We start from the raw sequence: 27,709 nt of genomic DNA on the forward strand, positions 1-27,709 counted from the left end.
TGATGCTGCTGACAGTTTTAATTCAAAGTTTAAAGCTTCTAACTCGTCTGCACGGCGGAGACAAAACGCCATTTTAACACCAACATGTGCACACACATTTATGGTGACAATGACGGTAAAAGGCTCTATAGCAAGGGTCACTAAGAGGTGGAGCTTGGCCCAGATCCAGACCCAGACCCCGTCCTATCTGGACCCAGACCCATAACTGATAGATCATTGAGAATTATGAAATGATGATGGAGCGTTTCCATTTTACTGCTGCAGCGTTACCATCACTACACTGGTTCAGATGGTTGGAGGCTAAATCATCTCACTGGTTGCTACTCACAAACACTAAATTACCCAGTAATGCAACGGGGTGAAACGTTAACTCCAAACTTAATCAAATCTATGCAAACTGGAGTTTCTGTGAGTGACGTTTCTATGGTGACAACTGAGGAGACTCACTGACAGCTGACAGATGGATCAGAGAGTGGAGGTGATAAACGTCAGTCAGGTCGGTGAAATCTAGAGCCGATAGATAAGTTCACACGGCTGCTCTCAAAGAGGAACGCTGACAGTGAGAACAGAGCTTTGAATCAAGACAGACTCTTTTCTTCCAACTGGCAGTTGAACACCTGAATGCCTCATATGTTCTGAGACTCTTAAGAAGCACATTTTCAAAGCTGTGTTTTGTATTTTACTGTTATTATCAGAGTACTTGTTATTCATAATTCCTCCAGTTCAATATGAAAACTATAAATATTGTTGAAATGTTATTGAATTCCAGCCTTTTTTCTTTGCTAGATGGTTTAAAATCAATACCAGATCTTTGTTGGCACACCAGGTCTGAAGACAGACCACATAGACTGTTTCAACTGTTGTTTCTTCTCTTTTCTAACGCTTCAATTTCTCTCTCAATCATTTCAGCTCGTCTCTTGTCTTTCTTTAACTTCCTCCTCTGTCCATCTCTGTCCATCACTCAGCCACGCTTATCCCACCCAGTACAACATCAACACAACAAAAGACAAATATCACTTTCTCTCATTTTAAAAAGTGGACAAATGGACATAAGTCTATGTAAAGTCCCCAGAAGTGACAGTAGTGTGTGTCTTCAGTCTGTCAGGTTGTCTCATCACAGAGGACGGCTGTTCTTCTCTGGCCTCAGCTCTGGACTCCAACCCCTCCTATCTGAGACAGCTGGACCTGAGCTACAATCATCCAGGAGACTCAGGAGTCAAGCTGCTGTCTGCTGGACTGGAGGGTCCACACTGGAGACTGGACACTCTCAGGTGAGGACAGGTGGACAGACATCAGACTGGACACTCTCAGGTGAAGACAGATGGACAGACATCAGACTGGACACTCTCAGGTGAAGACAGATGGACAGACATCAGACTGGACACTCTCAGGTGAGGACAGATGGACAGACATCAGACTGGACACCCTCGGGCGAGGACAGATGGACAGACATCAGACTGGACTCTCAGGTGAGGACAGATGGACAGACATCAGACTGGACACTCTCAGGTGAGGACAGATGGACAGACTTCAGACTGGATGCTCTCAGGTGAGGACAGATGGACAGACATCAGACTGGACAATCAGGTGAGGACAGATGGACAGACATCAGACTGGACAATCAGGTGAAGACAGATGGACAGACATCAGACTGGACAATCAGGTGAGGACAGATGGACAGACATCAGACTGGACACTCAGGTGAGGACAGATGGACATCAGCTCCAGACTGTGTCTCCGTCTCTGACTGAGGAACTGGGGTTCATGTTTAATGGTTGACCTGATTGAGGTCTTTGAATGTCTTCCTGCAGGGTGGACCATGGGGGACAGCAGAGACTGAGACCTGGTGTGAGGAAGTGTGAGTATGTTTTCAGTAACTCAGCTGCTCCAGATTTGAACGTGTTCATGACTGAAATCCGATGATCACGTTTCTATCAGGATGCAGCGTTTGTTTCTTCGTGGCTGTAAAGATGTCGTGTTGTGTTCACACCAAACGCCACATTTTCACACTCAGTTACACACAAAGTCAACGCAGAGACACAAACGGACGGCAATTCCTGCCGGACGGCAACGGAGACAAACACACAACATTCACGTAGTCGTGTTTGTGTGAGTTTAAATATTTCAACTCAAGAGATAAATTCCTCTGTGTCTCTAAAGCGTCTCAGCGTTGAGATCGTCCTCCTGTCGTCCTGACGTCCCTGAATCCTAAATGGAGGAACCAGATGTTGTCTCCTGGGTCTGTGGTCCCCTAGAGGTCTAGATAGTAGCTCACATTAGTCCAGAGACCAGACCAGACTATGTGGAGGTACCAGAGACTGTCTGTGGTCCCCTAGAGATCTAGATAGTAGCTCACATTAGTCCAGAGACCAGACCAGACTATGTGAGGAACCAGAGACTGTCTGTGGTCCCCTAGAGGTCTAGATAGTAGCTCACATTAGTCCAGAGACCAGACCAGACTATGTGAGGAACCAGAGACTGTCTGTGGTCCCCCAGAGGTCTAGATAGTAGCTCACATTAGTCCAGAGACCAGACTATGTGGAGGAACCAGAGACTGTCTGTGGTCCCCTAGAGGTCTAGATAGTAGCTCACTTTAGTCCAGAGACCAGACCAGACTATGTGGAGGAACCAGAGACTGTCTGTGGTCCCCCAGAGGTCTAGATAGTAGCTCACATTAGTCCAGAGACCAGACCAGACTATGTGGAGGAACCAGAGACTGTCTGTGGTCCCCTAGAGGTCTAGATAGTAGCTCACATTAGTCCAGAGACCAGACCAGACTACGTGGAGGAACCAGAGACTGTCTGTGGTCCCCCAGAGGTCTAGATAGTAGCTCACATTAGTCCAGAGACCAGACCAGACTATGTTGAGGAACCAGAGACTGTCTGTGGTCCCCCAGAGGTCTAGATAGTAGCTCACATTAGTCCAGAGACCAGACCAGACTATGTGGAGGAACCAGAGACTGTCTGTGGTCCCCCAGAGGTCTAGATAGTAGCTCACATTAGTCCAGAGACCAGACCACAGGTTGGTCTGGTTTCAATCTTTAGTAATTTAAGGCCAAACTGTGATATTTTTAGGACCAACGATGTAATTTTGTGGTGTTTTTGTTTAGTCTGTTGATCGTCAGTGATCCAGAACAGACAGGTTCGTTCTCACTAATCCAACTTTCCTAACGGCTCTACATATATTACACTAATTATACACATATATAGAAACCTGTTCTCCAGGCAGGACCACACGGCCTCCCACAAAGAACACCCCCACTCCACATAGCTGACTGGTCGACACCCACACACACACACACACACACACACACACACACACACACACACACACACACACACACATCCACACACACACACACACACACACACACACACACACACACACACACACACACACACACACACACACACACACACACATCCACACACACACACACACACACACACACACACACACACATACACACACACACACACACACACACACACACACACACACACACACACACACACACACACACACACACACACACACACACATACACACACACACACACACACACACACACACACACACACACACACACACACACACACACTTGTATAGTATTTAGTTAGATAGGCCACTTGGACTTAGTGTATGTTTCTTGTTTATTGTTAATAAACCCCTTATGAACATACTGCTGTGTTTATTAATGTTGTATAAGAATGAATGATATCAACCTCTTCTCTGTGAAGAATTCACTAATCCTTCAACTGTTTGTACTCATATTCTAATAGTTATTAATTATTGGCATTTGAGTACAAACTCCTTTATATTGAGACTGAGTATTGATATTAATAATGATCTATTAATAACTGAATCTGCTCCTGCTAGTTCCCCAACACTGTGTTTTTCTCTGCGATCCAACAAAACACACACCACTACACACCGGTGTCCTATTTATCAATGAAATGTATGACGTGACCCATCACCATCAAGTTACCGCCCCCTTGTGATGTCATATACTAATACCCAAAGTATATTTATTAAGCTTTAAAACACAAACAAAAAACACCCAACTGTCTCCAACAATAACCTTTAGCTGCATTGTGTTTGTTCTCTCCATCAGATGTCTGTGAACTGGAACTGGACACAAACACAGTCAGCAGAAACCTCAAACTGGACGACACCAACAGGAAGGTGACACGTGTGTTATACGACCAGTCATATCCAGATCATCCACACAGATTTGTCTCATATCCTCAGCTGCTGTGTAGAGACGGTCTGACTGGTCGCTGTTACTGGGAGGTCCAGTGGAGAGGAAGGGTTTATATATCAGTGAGTTACAGAGGAATCAAGAGGAGAGGAGACGACTCTGTGTTTGGATGGAATGATCAGTCCTGGAGTCTGAGTTGTTATGATGGTGGTTACTCCGTCTGTCACAAAAGCAAACAAACAGACATCTCCTCCTCCTCCTCCTCCTCCTCCCCCTCCTCCTCCTCCTCCTCCTCCTCTGGTGTGGTAGCAGTATACTTGGACTGTCCTGCTGGCACTTTGACCTTCTACAGAGTCTCCTCTAACAAACTGATCCACCTCCACACCTTCAACACCACATTCACTGAACCTCTTTATCCTGGGTTTACAGTCTGGTCTGGATCAGTGTCTCTGTGTCTCTGAAACTGTTCACAACAAACACAAAGCGGTGTGATTACATTCAGAGTCAATGCAAAGATGTGAATGAAAACATTGCAGTTTGTAATCAGTCAGGTTCATTCCTCCTTGTACTTGTTGTAAATGTATTAATGCTTGTGTAAATGTACTTAAATGAATGGAGTATATCGGGATGGCTTTGTCTTTAGACTGAACCTTGTCGTGTTGAGGAACATGCATTAGTGACTGGAGCAAATAGTTGCTGTCCAGTGAAAACCATCAACATGAAACACAGAGCACACACAGATTAGAATAGAAAACATCATGTATTTAACATATTACAAATAAAAACACATATGAAACTGTTTCTTCATTGTTGGAGAAAATGCTCCTGTTAAATCCACTAAGGAATTATAAACTATGATGATGCTGCAGCTGTGATTTTCCATTCATCAACGCTTTATAACGCTTGCTCTTGGGTGATGTTGGAGATACACAGACCAGCTGATGAAGACGGCTGCATGATGCATGTGAACGTGTCTGGGTATAAATGGTGACTTTGCTGCAGTGAACCTCCGTCAAAAGGAAATTGATTAAGATCAAGATGAGAGAATGTGTGGATTTAAATCAAACGACTGAAATAATAAAAAGACAAAAGCTCTGTGTAATAAGGAAGTTACATTTAGATTTAAGTTACATTTAAATGTATGTATGAGATTTAATATGGAACATAAAACACTTGAAATCATAGGCATGTCATCATAGCCTACACACCTGGTTTAATCATCAACCAGTTATTTTAATTTAGCTTATTGATGTAAACACATTATTTGAGTGACGTCTGGTCTGGGATGATAAGAGTCTGGAAGACGTTCAGATCAGGCTGTAAAACGTGAAATAAAACCCAACACTTTTAGATAATATATTTTGTGTCATCAAAGTAAAGTGACATACCGAGTGCTGTCCCATTTGTATTTCTACCATTTCAAGTCCTCACAGCCTCTCACACGCAACCGTCTACCAGGTGACATCAGGTAAGTCCCTGAGGGTTCAGGACTTAGACCTTAGGGGGACTTTGGGATTTGGCCAAAGACTCCCACAATGTGTTAACGTGGTTGTGTTTTTGTTAATGTGGTTGTGTTTTTGTTAACGTGGTTGTGTTTTTGTTAATCTTGTTGTGTTTTTGTTAATCTTGTTGTGTTTTTGTTAACGTGGTTGTGTTTTTGTTAATGTGGTTGTGTTTTTGTTAACGTGGTTGTGTTTTTGTAAATGTGGTTGTGTTTTTGTTAATGTGGTTGTGTTTTTGTTAATCTTGTTGTGTTTTTGTTAACGTGGTTGTGTTTTTGTTAATGTGGTTGTGTTTTTGTCACGGATGTACTATGATTGAAGGAGGAATGGACCCAAATGCAGTCAAAATCCATCCATCCATCCATTTTCTACCGCTTATCCTGTATTTTAGGGTCACAGGGGGGCTGGAGCCAATCCCAGCTTGGGCGAAGGCAGGGTACACTCTGGACAGGACGCCAGTCTATCGCAGGGCCGACATGCAGAGACAGACAACCATTCACTCTCACATTCACACCTACGGGCAATATAGAGTCACCAATTAACCTATCCCCATCCTGCATGTCTTTGGACTGTGGGAGGAAGCCGGAGAACCCGGAGAGAACCCACGCTTACACGGGGAGAACATGCAAACTCCACACAGAAGGGACCCGGGCCGACCCGGGAATCGAACCCGGGACCCTCTTGCTGTGAGGAAAGAGTGCTAACCACTACACCACCGTGCAGCCCTGCAGTTAAAATGTTTATTTAAATGATAAGTCCAAAAACTCAGGGAGACCACAGGGGCAAAAATTCTATCAAAAAAACAAAGAACAAGATAATCCAAAGCGTGGACAAAACTCAAACAATAATCCAGACAAAGACCAGGACACAGGCAGGACAGATCAGGTGGTGGACACACATCCAGGATAAAACAGACGACCAAGCCAAGACAGAAAGGAAACACAGACTAAATACATAAGGGTGGATTAGGTTCAACGACAGACAGGTGTGGAAACACAAGGGCAGGCTATGGTGATTGGGGAGAACGAGAGGCAAGGCTGACGAGACAATGAGACACAGCTGGGAGACAGAAAAGTAGGGAAACCAAGACAGGAAGTAAAGCACATGACAACACAAGACAGAAGGACTACAAAATAAAACAGGAAACCAAAACAACAAAACCCACAGTCATCAGTAAGCTGTCAGCCTGCAGCCAGACATGCTAACATGCATGAACACACTCCACTCCCTGGAAATGAACACACTGGAATGTAAACGTATCACTTTTATCAGGCATGTTTTAAAGTAGTTGGACTGACTCTGATCAGCATCAACTGTAGGAGGAGTGTTTTAGAAACACATCTTTAGTCAAATAATATACGTAAATCCACACATGCATTAGTTAATGAGAAGAAAACCTGCCATCGTCATCCTCTTCAGGCACACAGCACAGTTCCTCCCATGTTTCCCAGAGACAAACCTCCCAGTCAGCTGGCGGCGCTCTGATGGCGTCCTCCTCCCCGGTCCCCGACTCACCGTTCTGAGCCGGGGTCTCGTCCTCAGACCCTCCCTTTCTGATTCCGGCATCTACCTGTGAGACGGTGGAGACAGTGAAGTTTAAAGTGCACCGGAGGACCGTGGTCCAGTATCTGGTCCGGGTTCAGGACCCCTACACTCTGGTCAGGACTATGACGGCGGCTGTGATCAGCTTGGCTGCCGGCTCGCTGCTGCTGCTCGTATGCAGCGGCGTCGCCATCAGACGCCTAAAGGCCAACGTCTGTGTGTGTGTGTGTGTACTGATGTACATGAATGATTACATTATGACATATGATTATTATAATGCTAATGTTATTAACCAACAGAATGAGATTAAAACATATTATAAGTATTATTGTAATGTATTACAGAGATGTCCCCCAACCCCGTTTTCCATGGTACATATAGAGATATATATAGATATACATATATAGATATAGATATACATATATAGATATATAGATATACATATATAGATATAGATATACATATATAGATATAGATATATAGATATAGATATGTAGATATAGATATACATATATAGATATATAGATATAGATATATAGATATAGATATGTAGATATAGATATACATATATTGATATAGATATACATATATAGATATGTAGATATAGATATACATATATAGATATAGATATACATATATACATATATAGATATGTAGATATAGATATACATATATAGATATAGATATGTAGATATAGATATACATATATAGATATAGATATACATATATAGATATATAGATATAGATATACATATATAGATATATAGATATAGATATGTAGATATAGATATACATATATAGATATACATATATAGATATATAGATATAGATATATAGATATAGATATGTAGATATAGATATACATATATTGATATAGATATACATATATAGATATAGATATATAGATATAGATATGTAGATATAGATATACATATATTGATATAGATATACATATATAGATATATGATTTTTTGGCAGATCAAACTTCACTGATAACGACTGTTGCTGTGATAGAATTGGTTATAAAAAAGTTCCCTCCTTTTCCCCGTTGGTAGTGTGTAATACACAAACCGGAAGTGTAGATTTGTTTCATTGTTTTATTTGTTTAAAAACAAAGCATGTTGTGGATATTTTCAATATGTTTTAAATCAGAAAATCAAATAAAAAGACTAAATACATTTTTGACCTTACTGTATTCAAATGTGGCCTAATAATGTGTGCTGTGTTTACATTATATTACTGTACTAAACTGAACAACACAGACTGAAGGTTTGATCCAGATCAAAACCAAGATTGGATTACGTGATCTGATTTCAGAATCCGTTTTTCCTTTTGAAAAACCCATTTTCAATATTTAATCCAATCAGAAATCCTAAATCCAATGGGATTCCTTCTGAAAAACTGGGCCCTGGATGCCATTAGTCCTGCAGCACCGTGGACAAACGCCACATCAGTGAAAGTGGCAGTGAGCTGAACGCAGGTGGTGAAACATCAGAATTCAGGGTTCATTGTGATATTTACAAAGAAGAATAAAGCACCGACTGTTTGGAAGAGAGAGACACACAAATGTTGTTCTCTGACCTCGTTGACAAAAACATAATGAAGGAGTCTCATTCTCCGCTGGTGGAAGGAGGACTAACCCCTCACCTGCTCTCCACTTTGCTTCATTTCTTACAGGAAAGATTCCTTTACGTTTAGACAAGAAGTCAGCAGCTCTACCAGTTAATGACGTGTTATGTCATGTGTTTTATAACAGCCAGGAGGTTGAGTGGGATGTCTTGTGGCGATCTAGCCCAGCACTGAGTGACCACTCTGGTCTCCTGCGAGGCTTTTCCGAGAGGAGCCGGTGGTGCTCTGAGCAGGGACTGAAAGATTTCTGCCCAGACAGCCAGCTTTAAGTTGCTGTGGTCTCTGTAGCAGTCATAGTCCTGTCATTATCGTTGACCTCGTATGTGAGCATTTAGTCCCAGCTGAAAAAAAAGTGTGCTAAGTGTACTAAAATGTAGCATACTTTTGTGTACTTAAAGCCACACTATTCATGAACACACTTCAAGTGTGTTCATGAATAGTTAACTTGAAGCATGCTATTTTGGAACAACTCATTTTGTACTAAATATATTTTAATTGTAATTCAATTGTAGAAAAGCTCAAATTGAAGTGTATTTAGTGTACTTTTATGTGCTAAAGTGGAACAACTTAAAGTATATTTTGTATACTTTAAGCATATGGCTTTATATGTACTAATATATGCTTAATTAGTAAAATTAAAGTGTACTTTGTTTGTATTATAAGTACATTAAAATGATTTATTAGTGTCTTAAAAATATATAAGCTTTATACATTTAATATATTCTTACTGTGCTAATAATATGCTTATTATACTTTTGGCTTATTCCAATTACTAAAAAAGCATACTTTGCAGTTAATAGTCAATATACTTTATCATTATTTTGCTGTATTATTTTCTACCTTTCACATTTTGCAAATGTATTAACAGTATACTTAAGGCGGAAAGACTTGTGGGACTATACTTCCAGGTGAAAAAATAAACTTTAATGTATTTGTAACATATCCTAAGAAGAATAATACATTGTAAATACATTTATACAATATATGTATGAACATTTACATTATGGCTTTTAAACATTTTCAAATATTGGTACTTTAGTACACCTTGTACAAATAGGTCCATTTCAGGCAGTAGACCTAAACTTTACTTTACAGAACACTGAAAGATAGTGAACAATGAAAAACAACATTCCTTAATATTGCACGCCTCACCCCTCCCACCATACAGACACATACACCACACATTATGTTCCTTTTTTTGGCTGAACTGCTCATTGTTACACTTTCGTCTGATGGCCGCACGCACATCAGAGACACCTGCCTGTGGAAACTCCAGAAGAACAGTGTCTGTTGATCGAATAGACAAGAGATAATGTAAGTCACACAGCATATTCATAGTATTTTGAACAGTACATCACAGGAGTATTCCAGAAACAAACTCGAAGCCTAATCCTGAACTTATTGAGTTAACTTACTGAGTTAACTTATTCTTTGAAGTGAAACTCTGATTATAGGTTATAAAACAGTCTCAGTGATTGCTCCTCACTCTGGTTTTATTCATATTCTGCATATGAAACAAGGTAAACGTTTATTCAGTGGATATTTCAGCTTGTAGCAGCTTTTACCACCAACAGATACCTACTGATTAACACAATCCTGTCTCCTAACATCCTGTTAAGTAAATGAACATGGGGAAGAAGGCAGAGGTGGTGGTCACCTCCACCTCCACCACGTCTGACAGAGGCAGAGGAGCTGGTCCTGAGTCAGGTCGCTGGGTGACCAGAGGCTGAGGGAGTCACTCACCCCCGGGACCCAAGAGGCAGACACAAACTTTTATCTACAGATAGTACTAGACGTTATTTAATATAATCCTAAATGCAGCAGCAAATTAGAAACATGTACTTGAAATTGGGTTGTTGGAGGCAATGCAGGCTGATGGTTAGTAGACTTTTGAAGCTATCTGTGGGAAATAAAGAAAGCCAAATGAAATATGAATGATTCCTCTTTTTCTGACTACTGGAAGGTGATTGATTAACCTTCAAAGTGATATAAATGAAGAGGTCCAGATCTGAGAGCACATCAGCTGTGACGTGTAGCCTGGTATTAGATGTGCAGCCGGACTGAGAACATTGTTCAGATAAAATCAGGGAATGAGAGCTCATGTAAACTAATCTAAATAATCCCCCTGTTGTAAAACTATGTGAATTATTTCTGCTTCAACATGATGCTGTTGAGAAGGAAAGGACAGGCCCTGTCAGACAGCTCCATCAGACTCAGGGTTTCTTCAAGTAAACCTGCCAGCGAGCAGGTTATGTTCCCAGAGTCAGTTACCATGGTGACTGACACAGAGTTTAAGATACCTCTCATTCAGGAAAACGAAAACCCAGAGTTTCCCTCATCTCAGGGTTCACTTATGTTTTACATAACCTGCTTTTTATAATACCCCTCTGGAAACTGTGAGAAATGTTATCAGTACGGTATACCCATACTGCTACCAGTAAATAGTCCAACATGTATTTAGTAATTACTGGTGGTCAGTTTCCGTGTGATCTAACTGCTATAGAAATCACAGAAGCTTTTTAATAGACTACATGTAACTCAAAACAATTACATACCTGTAATAGCCTGCACTTTGGCGACATCAAGCTGTGTTTTTGGAGGCCCCCCCCTCCCAGACTTTCCTGTTAGGGTGGACTGTGCAAGGCCCTCCTTGGTGAATACCAGGACAGCCAGCTCCTGGGCAAAAATGGTCATGCGAGATCTATTCAGCCGCAGGAAGGCCCTCTTTGAAACTGTCATTGTGCTGCCTGCCAAGGGGTGCTACATGGGAGAGAAAGAGGATAAATTGGACAGATTATTTCTCCCTACTTATGAGTAATGAACAGACATTATCTAAACATTACAAAATGTTAATTCAAACTTTATTTGGAAACACTGCTAGTCAAGTAATGAATACATACATTCATCCCTCAATTATAACATACCATTTCAATTTCACTGTCCACAGAAGATGATGATGCTGCAGATGAAGGGGTCCCCCTAAACGAGGACATCAATGCCCGGACACACTCCACACACTCCCTCATTAATTTAATAATTTCTGGAAGGTCTAGATGAATGGAATAATAAGCGGGAAAACAATTGGTTTGTCAGTTGGACAATACATTATGTGGAATACAACATCTCTTTCTGTAATACAACAGAGAGAGAGATTTTTTGTCTGAGAGTACACAACAGCTGGGAAAGAAGTATGACTTACAATGTTGTGCCGTTTTTGACTTCCTATGTATGTGGCATCATCAGAGCTTGGACTGGATGCCAGGGGTAAAAGAACAGGTCTTGCTGCCTTGTTATTCTTTGCTCGCTTTCCCTGAAGAAAAACGTTTAAATGGTAAAAGTAGGAAAATTATTAGTTATATCCTGAAATTTGAGTTGTACTAGAAACTACAATATTTAATCAGAAGAAAAGATATAACACAGCAGTTGATGTTGGCATTAACTAAAATTGTAGTCAAGTTTTTAAAAACTAAAATGGACAAACTACCTTAATAATTAACCCAAAGAAACATGCAAAATACGTGATTCACAGGACTAAAAGATTCTGTCCAATATTCCTCAAATCAAGACCTTTTAGTGAAGTGTCTGAGGGACACCACAGTTTTTGCTGTTGTGAACTTTGTAGCCCCCTGCTCAAGAAAGAATTATGCCTTACCCCATGAACACGTTGTGGAGATTCATTCTCAGAACTGTAGAGGTGATCTTGTGTGTCCAGGGCCCTCTTCTGAGACAGGGAAGTCTTCAGGTTTTGTAACACCTGGTCCCTGGCTTCCTCTTTAATCCTGGTTTGCTTTGCCTGTGAAAAACATGTTTGACGTAAAAATGTTGGCATCCTACAGAAAGCTTTGTGTAATTAAGTTTATATTTTATATTTCTTCTTGTTTAAAGTTCCCTTAATTATCTCACCACCCCTCAGATATAGCATGTTTGGTGTCTGTGTACATAAAAATGCATGTAGTAGTTGAATCTATCTGTAAACCTACCTCTGGCAGCTACAACAACAAAATACTGCTATATAAGATTAGCCTATCTAATGTTGTCATATATAACAATAAATCTGAGGGAGCAAATCAGTACATTTACTTTGATAGTTTAGCTACATTCTACTGTACTGTAATTATGCACTTTAACTTGAGTGGGATTTTTCATGCATGATTTGTAATGGAGAATTTTAGCTTTTTTCTTTCTTTCTTTACTTAGGTAAATGATTTGAATTTTGTCAAGACCTCTACCAGAAAGCACCTGGATGTGTAGCTAGCCAACGTATTGGAGACAGCATGTCAGCTAGTGCAGCATTAAGGAATGTTGCGTGCACTCACCTGTACGGCCGTTTTAGGCTTCACTACATCAGTCTCACACATTTTCTTTTTCATGCGCGCACCCCTGCTTTCCTCCTCGGCCCAGATATCCTTACCGAGAAGGAACAAATTCTTCTTCGTCACAAGTTCTTTGTAGGAATCTGATATAACGAGAAGAGTACAAAAATAAGTTTAGCCTAGACATTTTTCCTAACAACGACCAAATTAAACAGTTAGCTGCTAGCTAGCTGATTTGCCTATTACCCATTAAGTCTTTTATCAAATAAGTAGTAGACGGCGAATTTGAACATTGTATCCTCCTAACCTGCACCTGCTTTCACGCGACTGACCTGCTCACTTAAATGCAACGGTCCATGTCGGATGAGAACGTCCGCAGCTCTGATTGGCTGAAAGTAAAACGAAACTGATGCACTTGATTGGTCAGATTCATAATACAGTTACTACCGCGCCATTTCTCTGACCCCATGCTGCGCGCGCACCCAACCTAGGCGTTAGATGTAAACATTGAAGGGGTCTATACAAAGTCATCATGCCAGCAAAACGAAACTTGAAGAGACATTTGAATTCTGACGAGACTCAACCAGATACGCCAAGAACAACAAAATACAGAAGACTTCAACCGAGCCAGGTAAAGAAAAAAAATTGGTGGAATGCTGTGGGCCACAACGAAAATTTAAATTTCACTCTCCCGCTTGGCTAATTCTGTATGCTGTATAACATTATGAACAGAAACGTTTCAAGATAAATAGTACCCTATTTAAACATTGTTGTTGAAGTGTTATTAGCTATGATGTAAAAATACGTAAAAATCATCTTGTTATTGACTTCACATCAAAGACATCCGCACTGCAGACCCCATACACTTTAAAAAAATATATCTTACACTTTTACTGTGACATCTGCAGGAAAAATAGGATATAAACTTGTCATAATCTTTTCAAAAACCACATATTGGTAGCCTATATTATAATATCCTAGCTATAAGATTAGCCTATCTGAGGGTTAACATCGTTCTAAAAGACAATATTACTTCCAGTGTTTTCATCCTAAAATGTTTCCCAAATCCACTGTAATTCATCAAGGGTGAACGCTAGTTCTAGTGCTAGCTAGTGGATAAAGCACTAGCTGTGTTCAGGTTTCCTATTATCTTTGTTTTACTGTATCCACAGAAAAAGAGAAAATTGTTCTACAAGAGATTTCTCAGTACATCTTCAGTTCCAAGAACATCCCTTTACAGAAGAAAAGTTACTGAAAAGGTAAGTTCAGGAGAAATAAATGCTACAGTAGTAAATGTATTTTTATATTCCAGTGTTCAACCACACTGAAGCTGCACTGAATTTCTCTATATTTCTTTCAGATTTGTCTTACAGATCATAGTAATGCAGATACTTACTGTTGCTGGACTGGTCGGTGGTGAAGTGGATAAGGACAGAGGCAACTTCTTTTCCACAAATAACCCTTTTTATTTTCCTTTTTTCTAAAACTTTTCCTTTCAAAATGTGCAAATATTTACAGCGTCCCAAAATAAAGTCAAATGCAGAAAATAGCCTAAACAAAACAAAAGTTGCAACATGCAAAACAAAATGGCTTCAAGTTTGCCAGGCTAAATCCCTAGAGTGGACCCTGAACAAAACTGAACTACAGCCGACCGTACCTTACAGCGAGACATCCTCACTACAATTCCCGTCTGGAGCATTCTACCGGCCTTCTATACCCGCAGCTCCTCCCCCAAAGACGAGCCCAGTTGCAAACATAAATCAATTAACTAAATAACAACTTTTCACATGAAAATAAACAACTGAAAATAACAAACACAAAACACATAAACACCCAAAATCATTTTAAGTACACAAAACCCCTTCTACACATAATAAACTACATTTCCCCCAAACCTGGTAAAACACCCCCGCCAACATAGTATGCGCCGCCCAGAGCGCGCGACCCCCGCAATATCTGCACAGTGAACCAGTCCCTCGGTTTCGCCCGAGAAGAAGGAAGTGATTGGAGTTGGCAGTGAGTCTACAGGAATATCAATGTGTTTGTACGTTCGCTTCAACATTAAATTGCAAAAACGACCTTGTGTGTATGAGTGGTTTGTTACTGGTACAATGTTGTGTTAACAGATGAATGAATGTTTAGAAATATATCGCGTGTTGAAACGCGTGTGACAGTGTCTGTGGTTAGCGTAAGCGTCACGGCTCACTCCGTGACATTTCCCCCCCCTTCTGAAAATGCCCCCTGTGGCATTCTAGACAGGAAATCAGCTGTGCAGTTCATCTTCCCTGGCCTGTACAGAACATCAAAGTCAAAAGGCTGCATGGCCAAGAACCACCTGGTGATCCTGGCATTGGTGTCCTGCATACTCCCCAACCAGGACAACGCTCTGTGGTCAGTTTCAAGTACAAATTTGCGCCCCAACAAATAGTACCTGAAAGGGTCCAGTGCCCATTTTATAGCAAGGCACTCTTTCTCTACAGTTGAATAGTTCTGCTCCCTGGGTAGCAGCTTACGGCTAATGTAAGCCACTGGCCGCAGCTGTCCTTCATCCCCCTGCAAGAGTACTGCACCCAGGCCACGCTCAGACGCATCTGTCTGCACCGTGAACTGGCGCTCGAAGTCTGGACTGAGGAGCACAGGCTCTTGACACAACGAGTCCTTTAAGTCCCGGAATGCGCTCTCGCACTCCTCGGTCCACTCCACCTTGTTGGGTTGGTTCTTGCGGGTCAGCTCTGTCAGCACAGACGCCTTCTCCGAAAAGTTCGGTATGAAGCGCCTATACCAACCCACAAGACCCAAGAACGACCGCACCTGCTTCTTGGTGGTTGGCCGCTCTGCAGACAGGATCGCTTCCACCTTCCCCACCTGGGGACGGATAACACCTCTGCCCAGCACATAGCCCAGGTAGGAGGTCTCCTCCCTAGCCAAGGCACACTTGTCTGGGTGGATGGTGAGGCCCGCCTCCTTAACCAAGGAGAGGACCTGCTGCAGATGTTGGAGGTGCTCCTCCCAGGTGGCGCTGTAGATCACTATATCATCAAGATAGGCGGCAGCAAAGCCCTCCGTCCCCCTGAGGATTCTGTCCATCAGGCGCTGGAAACTCGCTGGTGCCCCATGCAGGCCGAAGGGTAGAACGGTGAACTGGAAGTGCCCGAATGGCGTTCTGAAGGCAGTGAGCTCTTTGCTGCCCTCTGCCAGTGGCACCTGCCAATAACCTTTGCACAGGTCCAGTGTGCTAAGGTACGGGTCAAACTTTGCTTGTATGTTGACCTTGCGAAAGTCCAAGCAGAATCTCAGGCTGCCATCTTTCTTGGGAACGAGGATAACTGGGCTGCTCCATTCGCTGAAGGATGGCTCGATGACCCCCAGCTGAAGCATCATGTCCAGTTCCTCCTTCAGGACCGGCAGCAGTCGCTCTGGCACCCTGTAGCAAGGCTGCCGCACGGGATTATCGTCCTTGAGCACCACCTGGTGCTCGACCAGCTCCGTCCGCCCAGGTCGATAAGTGAAGAGGCCCCCTGGCAGGATGCTGTAGAGGTCACGCTGGCGTTCCTCTGGCAGATGGCTGATGTCCAGTTGGCTGTCCTCCTCCCGGCCTGGCAGATACTGTTCGCTGTCCTCTTCCTCCTCCTCGACTGCTCGGATGAACAGCACTGACGCCTCCTGCTGCGGCTCTGACTGCAGTTCTGGCTCCGCCCGCTCGTTCCATCGCTTCAGCATGTTGACATGGAAGACTTGATGTTTCTTTCGACGGTCTGGCATGTCGATCTCATAGGTCACTTCTCCCATCTTGCGCGCCACGGTGTAGGGCCCCTGCCATTTTGCCAACAGCTTGTTGTCTGAGCTGGGCAACAACAGCAGGACCCGATCACCAGGCTGGAAGCTGCGTGTGCGGGCAGACCGGTCATACCACGCCTTCTGTCGATCTTGGGACTTGCGGAGGTTGTCCTGAGCCATGGCGGTCACAGCAGTCAGCTTCTCCCTCATCTTCAAGACGTAGGAGATGATGTCAGTCTGCTCCGCTGTCTCTCCTTCCCAGGTCTCCTTCAGTACGTCCAGTGGGCCCCTCACCTGACGTCCGTACAGCAGTTCGAAAGGCGAGAACCCTGTCGACTCTTGGGGGACCTCCCTGTATGTGAACAACAGGTAGGGTAGCCACTGGTCCCACTCTTGTCCACTGTCATCCACAAACCGTCGGAGCATGTTCAACAGGGTCTGATTGAACCGCTCGACAAGTCCATCAGTCTGTGGGTGATAGGGAGTGGTTCTGATGCGCTTTATCCCTAACAGGTCATAAACTTGTTTCAGGGTTCTGCTCATGAAGTTGGGGCCTTGGTCAGTTAGCACCTCACGGGGAATCCCTACTCTGGAAAAGAGTTGGAGTAGGCAAGATGCAACTTGCTTAGCAGTGACAACTTTAAGGGGGAAGGCCTCGGGATACCTGGTAGTGTAATCACAAATTACTAAAATGAAGCGGTTCCCTGACCTACTCTTTTCCAGGGGACCAACTACATCTACCCCTATCCTCTCAAAAGGGGTGTCAACTACAGGGAGTGGCACTAATGGGGCACGTGCAAAACCTTTCCCTCCAACTAGCTGACATCGGGGACATGACCTGCAGTAATTTTTCACCTGCACAAACATTCCAGGCCAGTAAAAGCGTTTGCTAATGCGTTGTAGTGTCTTCATGTGTGCCAGATGACCTGCCCATGGGATTGTGTGTCCTAACTCTAACACTTGCTGTCTGTACTGCTCTGGCACAACAAGCTGCAAACCATCTTCACTCTGTCTGTACAGCATGTTATTTTGCAGGATAAAAGATTAATTGCCAAGGGCTGGGACAAAGCAAGAACCCTCTTCTGCCTTTTTGAACAGTTTGGCTAGTGTTGGGTCAGCACGCTGCACTACAGCAACATCACCAGAAAAGCGTACATCATTATCAGATAAGCTAGGGGGATCAACATCTGACACACTCTGTAGGCCTGACTGCGCTACGATGTCTCGCACTGTCTCTCTGCGCTTATCACATCGCTCCTCTCTGGTGCAAGCTGGCTCAGCTGGAACCTCCTCACCATAAAAAGGAAAGTCTGTCATGTCATCCGGTTTAGCCTTAGCCATAGCTCTAGTCACCACATAGCTTAAAGCAGTTTTCCCTACCAGGTCTGGCAACACAGGGAGGTCCTGGCCTAGCAAAATTGGGTATGGCAGTTCGGGGACCAGCCCCACCTTGAGCAAATACGTCTGGCCAGCTACTCTGACATACACATCTGCTGTACTGTGTTCACTTTTATCACCATGAACACAACAGATAGTCAGCTTGTCATTTTCATTTCGAAACTCAAGGGGGACCAAATCTGCCTGAACCAATGTCTGTGTGCAGCCTGTGTCAACTAGGGCCGTGGTGGGTTTACCATTTAGCTCTACAGAAATGACGGGATCTCTGCTCTGCTGTTTCTTAACGGGTGGGCTAGGGTTGGGTACATAGCACAAATGGGACTGCTTGGGCTTTCTGAGGGGGCAAGCGGGGCTCTTGTGACCGTCCTCACCACAGTTAAAGCATGAAAAACCTTGGGGCTTAACCCTGCTATGGGGAGGGGGTGGGGTGTTCCTACTGTAGTTAGGGGGCGCACCAGAACCACGTCCACTACCAACACCATCAGACTTACCCCAGGGTTGGCGGTCCAGCACTCCAGCGTAGCGGTACCTCTTGGAGCCTTTGTGTGCGGCGACGAAGTTCTCCACCAGGGTGGCGGCATCTGCTGCTGTTTTCGGGTCACGTTCTTTGACCCAGGTCCTCACCTCTGGATAGAGAACATGCAGGTATTGCTCCAGCACCATGGTCTCCATGAGGGCCTCTTTGCTGCAGGTGTCATACTTCACCCATTTACAAAACAGGTCTTTCAGACGTATCTAAAGTTCTTGTGGTGTTTCGTCTTGGTTGGTGTCCATTGCTCTGAATTGTGAGCGGTACGTCTCTGCATTAATTTCATATTTTTTCAAAATGGCTTCCTTCAGTTTGTCAAAGTCCATGTTGTTTCCAGGGTCCATTGCAATGAAGGCGCTCCTGGCTTTGCCTGTTAGCAGTGGTATGAGGTGGATTGCCCAGTCCTCCTTCGGCCACTCACAGGCTGCTGCCAGCTTCTCAAACGTCGTCAGATAATGGTCGATGTTGTCTGTCTCTTCAAGCTTTGGCATCTTCAGCTTGTATGGCGTCTTACCCCCTCTGGTGGTGGCTGCGGGCGGCTCAGGTGTTAAACTGCGAGAAGGAACCGGCGTGCTCCCTCTCTCTCTCCCCGCCTCCACATCCAGCTGGAGTTGGGTCACCTGGTGGGTAAGGACGGAAAACCGCTGGGCTTGCCGGCTAGACTCTTTCTCCAGCTTTTCATCTCTGGCTCGCTGCACCATCATGAAGGACTCGAACATTCTTGCCAGCCGGTCCAGTGAAGAATCAGCTGCGTTGGCGGCAGCTCTTGCTGCTGCTGCTGTCGCCTCTGCATCACCCCCAACTGCTGCGGTTGCTGCTGCCGCTGCTGCTGGTGGTGGTGGTTCTTCATTGGTTTTGTTGGTTGCCTTCCTGGTCGTCATCTTCTTCTTTGCCTCTGCCTTTGTCTTTGTCTTCGTCTCTACCACTCCAAATCCCACTTCTGACACCACATGTTGCAGGACTGGTCGGCGGTGAAGTGGATAAGGACAGAGGCAACTTCTTTTCCACAAATAACCCTTTTTATTTTCCTTTTTTCTTAAACTTTTCCTTTCAAAATGTGCAAATATTTACAGCGTCCCAAAATAAAGTCAAATGCAGAAAATAGCCTAAACAAAACAAAAGTTGCAACATGCAAAACAAAATGGCTTCAAGTTTGCCAGGCTAAATCCCTAGAGTGGACCCTGAACAAAACTGAACTACAGCCAACCGTACCTTACAGCGAGACATCCTCACTACAATTCCCGTCTGGAGCATTCTACCGGCCTTCTATACCCAGCTCCTCCCCCAAAGACGAGCCCAGTTGCAAACATAAATCAATTAACTAAATAACAACTTTCCACATGAAAATAAACAACTGAAAATAACAAACACAAAACACATAAACACCCAAAATAATTTTAAGTACACAAAACCCCTTCTACACATAATAAACTACATTTCCCCCAAACCTGGTAAAACACCCCCGCCAACATAGTATGCGCTGCCCAGAGCGCGCGACCCCCGCAATATCTGCACAGTGAACCAGTCCCTCGGTTTCGCCCGAGAAGAAGGAAGTGATTGGAGTTGGCAGTGAGTCTACAGGAATATCAATGTGTTTGTACGTTCGCTTCAACATTAAATTGCAAAAACGACCTTGTGTGTATGAGTGGTTTGTTACTGGTACAATGTTGTGTTAACAGATGAATGAATGTTTAGAAATATATTGCGTGTTGAAACGCGTGTGACAGTGTCTGTGGTTAGCGTAAGTGTCACGGCTCACTCCGTGACACTTACGAAGAAGTGGATAGGGAGAGACAGGAGGACAGAGAGGAAGATGGTGGAAGTGGACATGACAACAGAGAGGAAGATGATGGAAGTGGACAAGAGGACAGAGAGGAAGATGATGGAAGTGGACAAGAACACAGAGAGGAAGATGATGGAAGTGGACAAGAGGACAGAGAGGAAGATGATGGAAGTGGACAAGAGGATAGAGAGGAAGATTATGGAAGTGGACAAGAGGACAGAGAGGAAGATGATGGAAGTGAACAAGAGGACAGAGAGGAAGATGATGGAAGTGGACAAGAGGACAGAGAGGAAGATGATGGAAGTGGACAAGAGGACATAGAGGAAGATGATGGAAGTGGACAAGAGGACAGAGAGGAAGATGATGGAAGCGGACAAGAGGACATAGAGGAAGATGATGGAAGTGGACAAGAGGACAGAGAGGAAGATGATGGAAGCGGACAAGAGGACAGAGAGGAAGATGATGGAAGTGGACAAGAGGACAGAGAGGAAGATGATGGAAGCGGACAAGAGGACAGAGAGGAAGATGATGGAAGTGTTGTGTGTGAAAGACTGACACGCACACGTGTTGCTTCAGAACATACACTGCCTTTCTTTACTTCAGTCTCATGTGTAGATCAACTGTTTTTACAATGCGTGCGCATTACACGTCACGTCGCATCCCATAATAATCACACAGTCTCTTAAAGGAACCGTAACCACTATTTAGCAACATACAGCAAACCCATGTATCACAGTGTGACCATGTTATTAGAACATAACATTTTCCTCCCCCCACGAAAAGCAAACAGCATACCACCCCAACTAACAACCAACCCAAACATTCGTCAAGAAAACTGAACATCTAATCAAGATATCAAAATGTACTAGGCAAGAATCTGTGAAGACAACCGCTAGACTAAGCATGGTAATTCGTGACATAGTCCTGCAAGGCAACAGGCCGAGCCCTGGCCCGCACCGGCCTCGGGTCCGGCACCACAACCTCCTGGCGTGGTGCTGCGGGGGGTGGGACCGGGGCCGGGGGTGGGCCCGGATCAGTGGCCATGTTGTAGGGGAATGGTGACTGGGCTCGTGCCGTGGCCAAGTGCTCAGAGAGGGGTGCTGGGACTTTCCTCAGCCTACTAGCATGCCACCGTGATCCGTCGTCGAGCAGAAATGTGGCGGGGCCAAGAAGGCGACTGATCTGTCTGGGTTGGGACCAGAACGAGGCCAACTTGTTGTGTCGCTGCGGCTGTCGAGCCCTGACCCAGTCTGAGACCTGAAGGGACGGTGGCCTCGCCCTGCACTTCTTGTCCACCCTTTCCCTCGTCTTCTGCTGCCGTGCAGCAACAGTCCCTCGGATTCGGGCCAGGGAGGGCATGGGAAAGTCACTATTTGGTGCTCGGAGCCTGTGTAATGGCAGTCCCAATTCTCGTCCGAGCATCAGAAACGCTGGTGACACAAGCGTGGTGGAGTGATGGCTCGCTCTGTAGTGCAGCAAGGTCTGGTTGAGTGCCTCCTCGAATGCACAGCCTTGGGCCAGGTGTGCACGAATCCCGTTCTTCAGTGTTGCATTAAAACGCTCTACTCCACCGTTGGCCTGTGGGTGGTAAAAAGCGGTTCGGATGTGCTTGACACCCCTGCTGGCAAGAAAGTCAGAGAACTCCGCAGATGTCATCTGCGGGCCATTATCTGTTGTTATGGCCCGAGGCACGCCCCAGCGGGCAAAGAGGCCATCCAGTATCCGAACCATGACGTGCGACGTCACCGTCCCCACTGGCACAACCTCCGGCCACTTAGAGTGGAGGTCATAAACGACCACCAGGAAGCGCTGGTGGTGGGGAACACCACGGCCATGGATTTCCCCACAGATGTCCAGCTGTACATGTTCCCAGGGACGTGAAGGCCAGGGGAGCGGTTGCAGGGGAGGGGTTGAAGGGGGTCCGGTTTTCCCACTGAGGAGGCACGCTGAGCAGTCCTGGACCAGATGTTCAATATCGCGGTCGATGGCTGGCCACCACACCAACTCACGGCACCGCTGCTTGAGTTTCATGATTCCCAGGTGACCCTCATGTGCCATTGACAGGACACGTGCACGCAAAGTGTTTGGGACGACGGTGCAGAGCCCCCTCGAGACACACGTGTCTGCCCAGCAGGAGAGCTCATCTTTCACCCGAGCAAACGGTTTCAACTCTTCTGGGATGTGGGACGGCCAGCCGTTTCTGATGTAGGTGCACAGCTAGGATAGTATCGGGTCTCGTCCTGATTCAGTGTTCAGTTCCTCCAGTGTGACTACTGGCTGCAATGGTGCATAGAGCGCTTGGATGAGAGCTGGTTCTTCATCGTGTGATGGTACAGAAGGGTTTGGGGCTGCGATGGAGCGAGAAAGGAGATCTGCCACCACGTTTTCCCTGCCCGGTGTGAAGATGAGGTCATAGTGGTACTGGCGGAGGCGTTCCGCCCAGCGATGGAGTCGGAGAGGCTTGTGTCCCGAACCTGACGTGGAGAGCACTGTTGTGAGGGCCTGGTGGTCCGTCCTGATGGTGAAATGACGGCCATAGACATACATGTGCCACCTCTCGCACGCCCACACACAGGCCAATGCTTCACGTTCACCCACGGAGTACCGCTGCTCAGTGGGTGTCAGGGCCCGAGATGCGAAGGCGATTGGCCTCTCCGTGCCGTCATGAAGCTGCGACAGGACAGCTCCAACTGCAGCAGTGGAGGCGTCGCAGGTGATGAAGGTTGGGCTTGAGAGGCTGAAATGGGCGAGGACAGGAGGTGAGGTTAATTGTTTTTTCAGCATGGAAAATGACTCAGAGCACTGTGGTGACCAAGCCCACGGCTCCTCCTTCTTCAGGAGCTGGCGGAGGGGTGCTGTCGTTTGTGAGTAGTTGGGCAGGAAACGCAAATAATAAGCCGTCATTCCTAGGAACGATGCAACCTGTGTGATGGAGGTTGGTTCAGGGATGCGTTGTATTGCGTCAATGTTGGAGGAGAGAGATGCAATGCCATCAGCTGAGAGGCGGAATCCAATAAAGTCCACAGTCGGTACTGAGAAGAGACATTTCTCCCCGTTCAGTGTCAGGTGATGTTTGGTGAGGGCCACAAACACTCTGTGTAAGCGGGCATCGTGGGTGGCTTGGTCTGGCCCATGCACCACAATGTCGTCCAGGTAAACTGCTGTCCCCGGGACCCCAGCGAAAATTGTAGACATGACCTTTTGGAAGCAGCTGGGGGCAGAGCTAAGACCAAACGGCATGCGTGTGTACCTGAACACCCCAGCGTGTGTCACAAATGCTGTCAGGTCCCGGCTGGCCGGGTGAAGGGGAACTTGCAGGTAGCCCTGGCGTAAATCCAACTTTGTGAAGACCGTTGATCCATGGAAAAGAGAGGTGAGCTCCTCAGCTGTAGGTAAAGGATATTTGTCTGGAATGATAGCTTTGTTGACCTGTCGCAGATCCACACAGACCCGGAGGCCCCCTGACTTTTTCTGTGCGACCACCAGGTTTGAGATCCAAGGTGCTGCATTTATTGGCTCGATGATGCCCTCTTCTAGCAGGGAGGTGAGCTCTGCAGTGACGCCCTCCCGGAAGGTGAGTGGCAGGCGCCTGAGGGGCTGCATAACTGGTGTCACGCAACCCAGTCTCATAGAAAAACGTACCTTGGCTACGTTGGTCCAAAGTGCAAAAACGTAGAGGGACTACAATAATGGCCCCTTTTTTGTGTTACTGTTACATTTTTCTGCTTATACTCTTCCTATTGGTTTGCGTCCAAGTCACGTGACCTTCAAGATTCCGGCCGTGAGAACAAAAAACATGGCTGACGTTTCTCTCATTTTTAGTGGAAAAACCAATATTTTGAGTTAGTTTCTGCATAAAAATGCGTTTTGATTACATTTCTAGCGAGAAACATATATTTTATTTTCATAGTATTTACTCAGTGAATGTACATAATCACTCGCTTGCTCGTTTTTGTGAAGAATTTTCAGATCTCGCCAGGATAATGTGACACTGCAACGTTTTGGTGGCTATGGACGCTGCTATCACCTAGCATTAGCAGTGGCCCCAGATTTCACATAGGACTCCCTTGCGATTTCGCTCCGTCTGACGGTTCAAACCCTCGCCCACTGCATGCGTTGCGTCTGAGGTTGATTTGCTGATCAATACATGGCACGGGAGGAACTAATGTTGATAAAGTGATGATTTACGATCAGATGTTTGTCCGCTGTGTTTTATTTCGAAATCTACCGGATCCTCTGTGCATTTAACTTCCTGTGTGGTGCGATCGCATTGGTGGGTTTTGACCTTTACGCGTTAGGGCCCCACGAAGAAGAAGAAGAAGAAGAAGAAGCAGAAGAAACGAAGAAGAAGAAACGAGGGAGAAGAAGCCGGAAAAGGCACAGCCAGTCTACGTATTATATATTAGAAATTATCTGGAAAAGGTAAAAGAGGAGGAAAAGGAAGCGTGGTAAAACAACTTGACCGAGCTAAATAAATGAATCATCTTGAACCTGACGATGCCATATTCCTGGTTGATGCTTTCCTGGATGGGTGCAAGGTAAATAACATTATCTCATTGATGGAAAAATCATACTGCTAATTACAAGGCTACCTGGTTTAATGTCTTTATATTTAAATGCAAGCTAGTGCTGAACTGAGTTCACAATAATTCTGCGTTCACACCAAGCGCGATAGACGCGAATTGAGCGGCAACTCTACATTGAAAATCAATGTAATTGGCGCGATGACACGCCATTCAGGCGGCTGGTGTGAACGCTTATAGCCAATGGGAGTTCCATTCAATATTGTGTCATAATGTTTCACTTTCTTTTTTTAATGTAGAAAGGGTTTTCTAGATCTGTCATTACAGTACAGGACCACAACAATTAGACTGAATTTTTACTATTGGTTTTTATATAATGCGATGTTTGTAGCTGGCAATAACCTTGGGGGGCGGTGGGTTATTCTGTGGCTGAATTGTTTATTTAGGTGGATCAGCATGGACACACAAAAGGAGGGTCAAAAAAATCCACAAAGCCGTGTGTTTGGCTTGATGAGGACAAAGATGGTCAACCTCTGCCAAAAAGATGTAGAGCTGGGGAGAAACGAAAGCGAGATTCAGCCACTGGTTGGTTTTTTGTTTGTCTTTTCATCAGTAGTTGCATTCATTATTCATTGAGCAAGTTCTAAATGGATATTCATACTTTTGCAGTGTCTTCAGCAAGCGCAACACTCCCCTCTGCTCCGTCTACCGACACAAGTGGAGAAACTGTGATCATCAATTTAGGTTTTTTTTTTCTTTTTTCCCTTAATACTTGTTTCCTTATTTGTTATGTGGTAATTGCCCAGATTTACCATTGCCTTCTTCCCTTTTCATTTTCAGACTCCCTCATTCAAGATGTCCGAGACCTCTTGGGAAGTGGTGCCGAACAACCTCTCCCCTCACACTGGAGGAACAGGCAAACTTCCTCTCTGGAGAATTGGAGAGTGATGAGGCCCTTCATGGTGAACAATATGTTGTCATCTGAGAAGCCCAAGGAGGGGGTTTGCCATCATTGTGGACACAAGGCTGCAGTAGTGATGTGTAGGGACTGTTTACCGCGATCACTCTACTGCACAGCCTGTGACCTTTCCACACATGAGGCCCTGGTCCTTCATAACAGAGCATCCATGGTGGAGGGGTTTTTCAGACACCTGCCGCCATCCACTTTTGTTCAGCAGCATGAAGAAGGGAAATTCTCCTATCATGAAAAAGGTAGTTTTTTTTAATTTTTTTTTATAAATATGTTTATTATTTTTCAAAAGATAGAGAAACAAAGAGAGAAGAAGAACATAGAAAAGAAAGATATAACATACAGAACATAGCACATCCAGAGTTAAGGTATCAGTCCATGGTCATAGTTAGGCAATAAGGCTAATGACAAAAGGGAAACATCTATGAATAAATAAAATAACAAAATGAAGTATATGCAAACTCATATACATCTGTGCACAGTGAAGCGTTAAGTTTGTAGGTCTTGCCCTTTAAGGTATCTCAGTACAGGGTCCCATGTCTTGTCGAATACTTCTCCTCTATCTTCGTTATAAAGCCTCAGTCTCTCAAGATGTAGTGTGTTGGACATTTCTCCCAGCCACAAGTCAAACGTCGGCACAAAGTCCTTTTTCCACATACGCAAAATCAGTTTTTTCGCAATAACCATCCCGAATTGAATAGCCTTCTTCTCGTGTTTGTTGGTAGAAGGTAGTAGACTTGTAGCTCCCAGAATCGCAACGAGCGGGCTGGGTACCAGACTTTTTCCAAAAGCCTCAGAAAAACAGTGAAAAATGCTTTTCCAGTATGAATGAAGTTTACTGCATGACCAGAAGGAGTGTGCAAGACTACCTATCATGGATTTGCATCGATTACACATGGGTGAAACAGCAGGATAAAATCTATGTAGCTTCTCCTGTGAATAGTGAAGTCTATGCAATATTTTGAATTGTATAAGGTTGTGTCTCACGTTAACTGAACATTTATGTACATTACGTAGACATTCCTCCCAACTCTCGTCACTCAACCCCATATTCAACTCATCTGCCCATGCCTTTTTATAAACCTCCGTACTCAGCAGAGCTCTCTCATGAAGGATTCCATAAAAAAAGGAAACTGCCCCTCGTGTGGCCGGGTCAAATCTATTCATCGCCTCGAGAATATCATGTTTGTTCAGAACTTCGAATTTTGGTACATTTTTCTTAACAAAATCTCTTATCTGTAAATATCTGAAAAAGCTTGAGGCAGGAATATTATAAATAGTCTGTAGTTGTGTAAATGAGGCAAACTTCCCTTCAGTATACAGATCACTCACGATACTAATGCCCCTCTGTTTCCAAGCAGAGAAAACTACATCGTTCAGGCCAGGTGTAAAAGCGTGATTCTCACAAATTGGAGTATCAATGTATATATTTGGGGCCTTGATATGCATTCTTATCTGTTCCTATATGCGTATGGTGCCATTAATTACAAAGCTGTTACTGTAGTATGGCTTCTTGGCTTTGGTGGGGCTGTTGAGCAGTGC

The 27,709-nt window shown here is 44.6% G+C and overlaps 2 protein-coding genes and 1 long non-coding RNA gene across 3 annotated transcripts in view; all 3 read left to right on the top strand.

Annotated features, from left to right (window-relative positions):
- The window catches only part of LOC311016207 (uncharacterized protein), a 618,931-nt gene that overhangs the window by 258,384 nt on the left and 332,838 nt on the right, over window positions 1-27,709 (top strand). The window lies entirely within an intron of this gene.
- On the top strand, window positions 85-5,996 carry LOC311015808 (stonustoxin subunit alpha-like; the record flags this gene model as incomplete). The annotated part of the gene is made up of 2 exons (XM_084013251.1): window positions 85-115; window positions 4,115-5,996. The coding sequence occupies 2 exons, from the start codon at window positions 85-87 to the stop codon at window positions 4,660-4,662; spliced, it is 579 nt and encodes a 192-aa protein (XP_083869377.1). The 3' UTR covers window positions 4,663-5,996.
- LOC311016226 lies at window positions 25,141-26,388 on the top strand. Its single transcript, XR_014597458.1, has 4 exons — window positions 25,141-25,212; window positions 25,644-25,782; window positions 25,867-25,941; window positions 26,038-26,388. It is a non-coding gene; the product is annotated as an uncharacterized lncRNA (long non-coding RNA).

Source organism: Eutrigla gurnardus (genome assembly GCF_963514095.1).
Source record: "Eutrigla gurnardus genome assembly, chromosome: 7".
Lineage (NCBI taxonomy): Eukaryota > Metazoa > Chordata > Actinopteri > Perciformes > Triglidae > Eutrigla > Eutrigla gurnardus.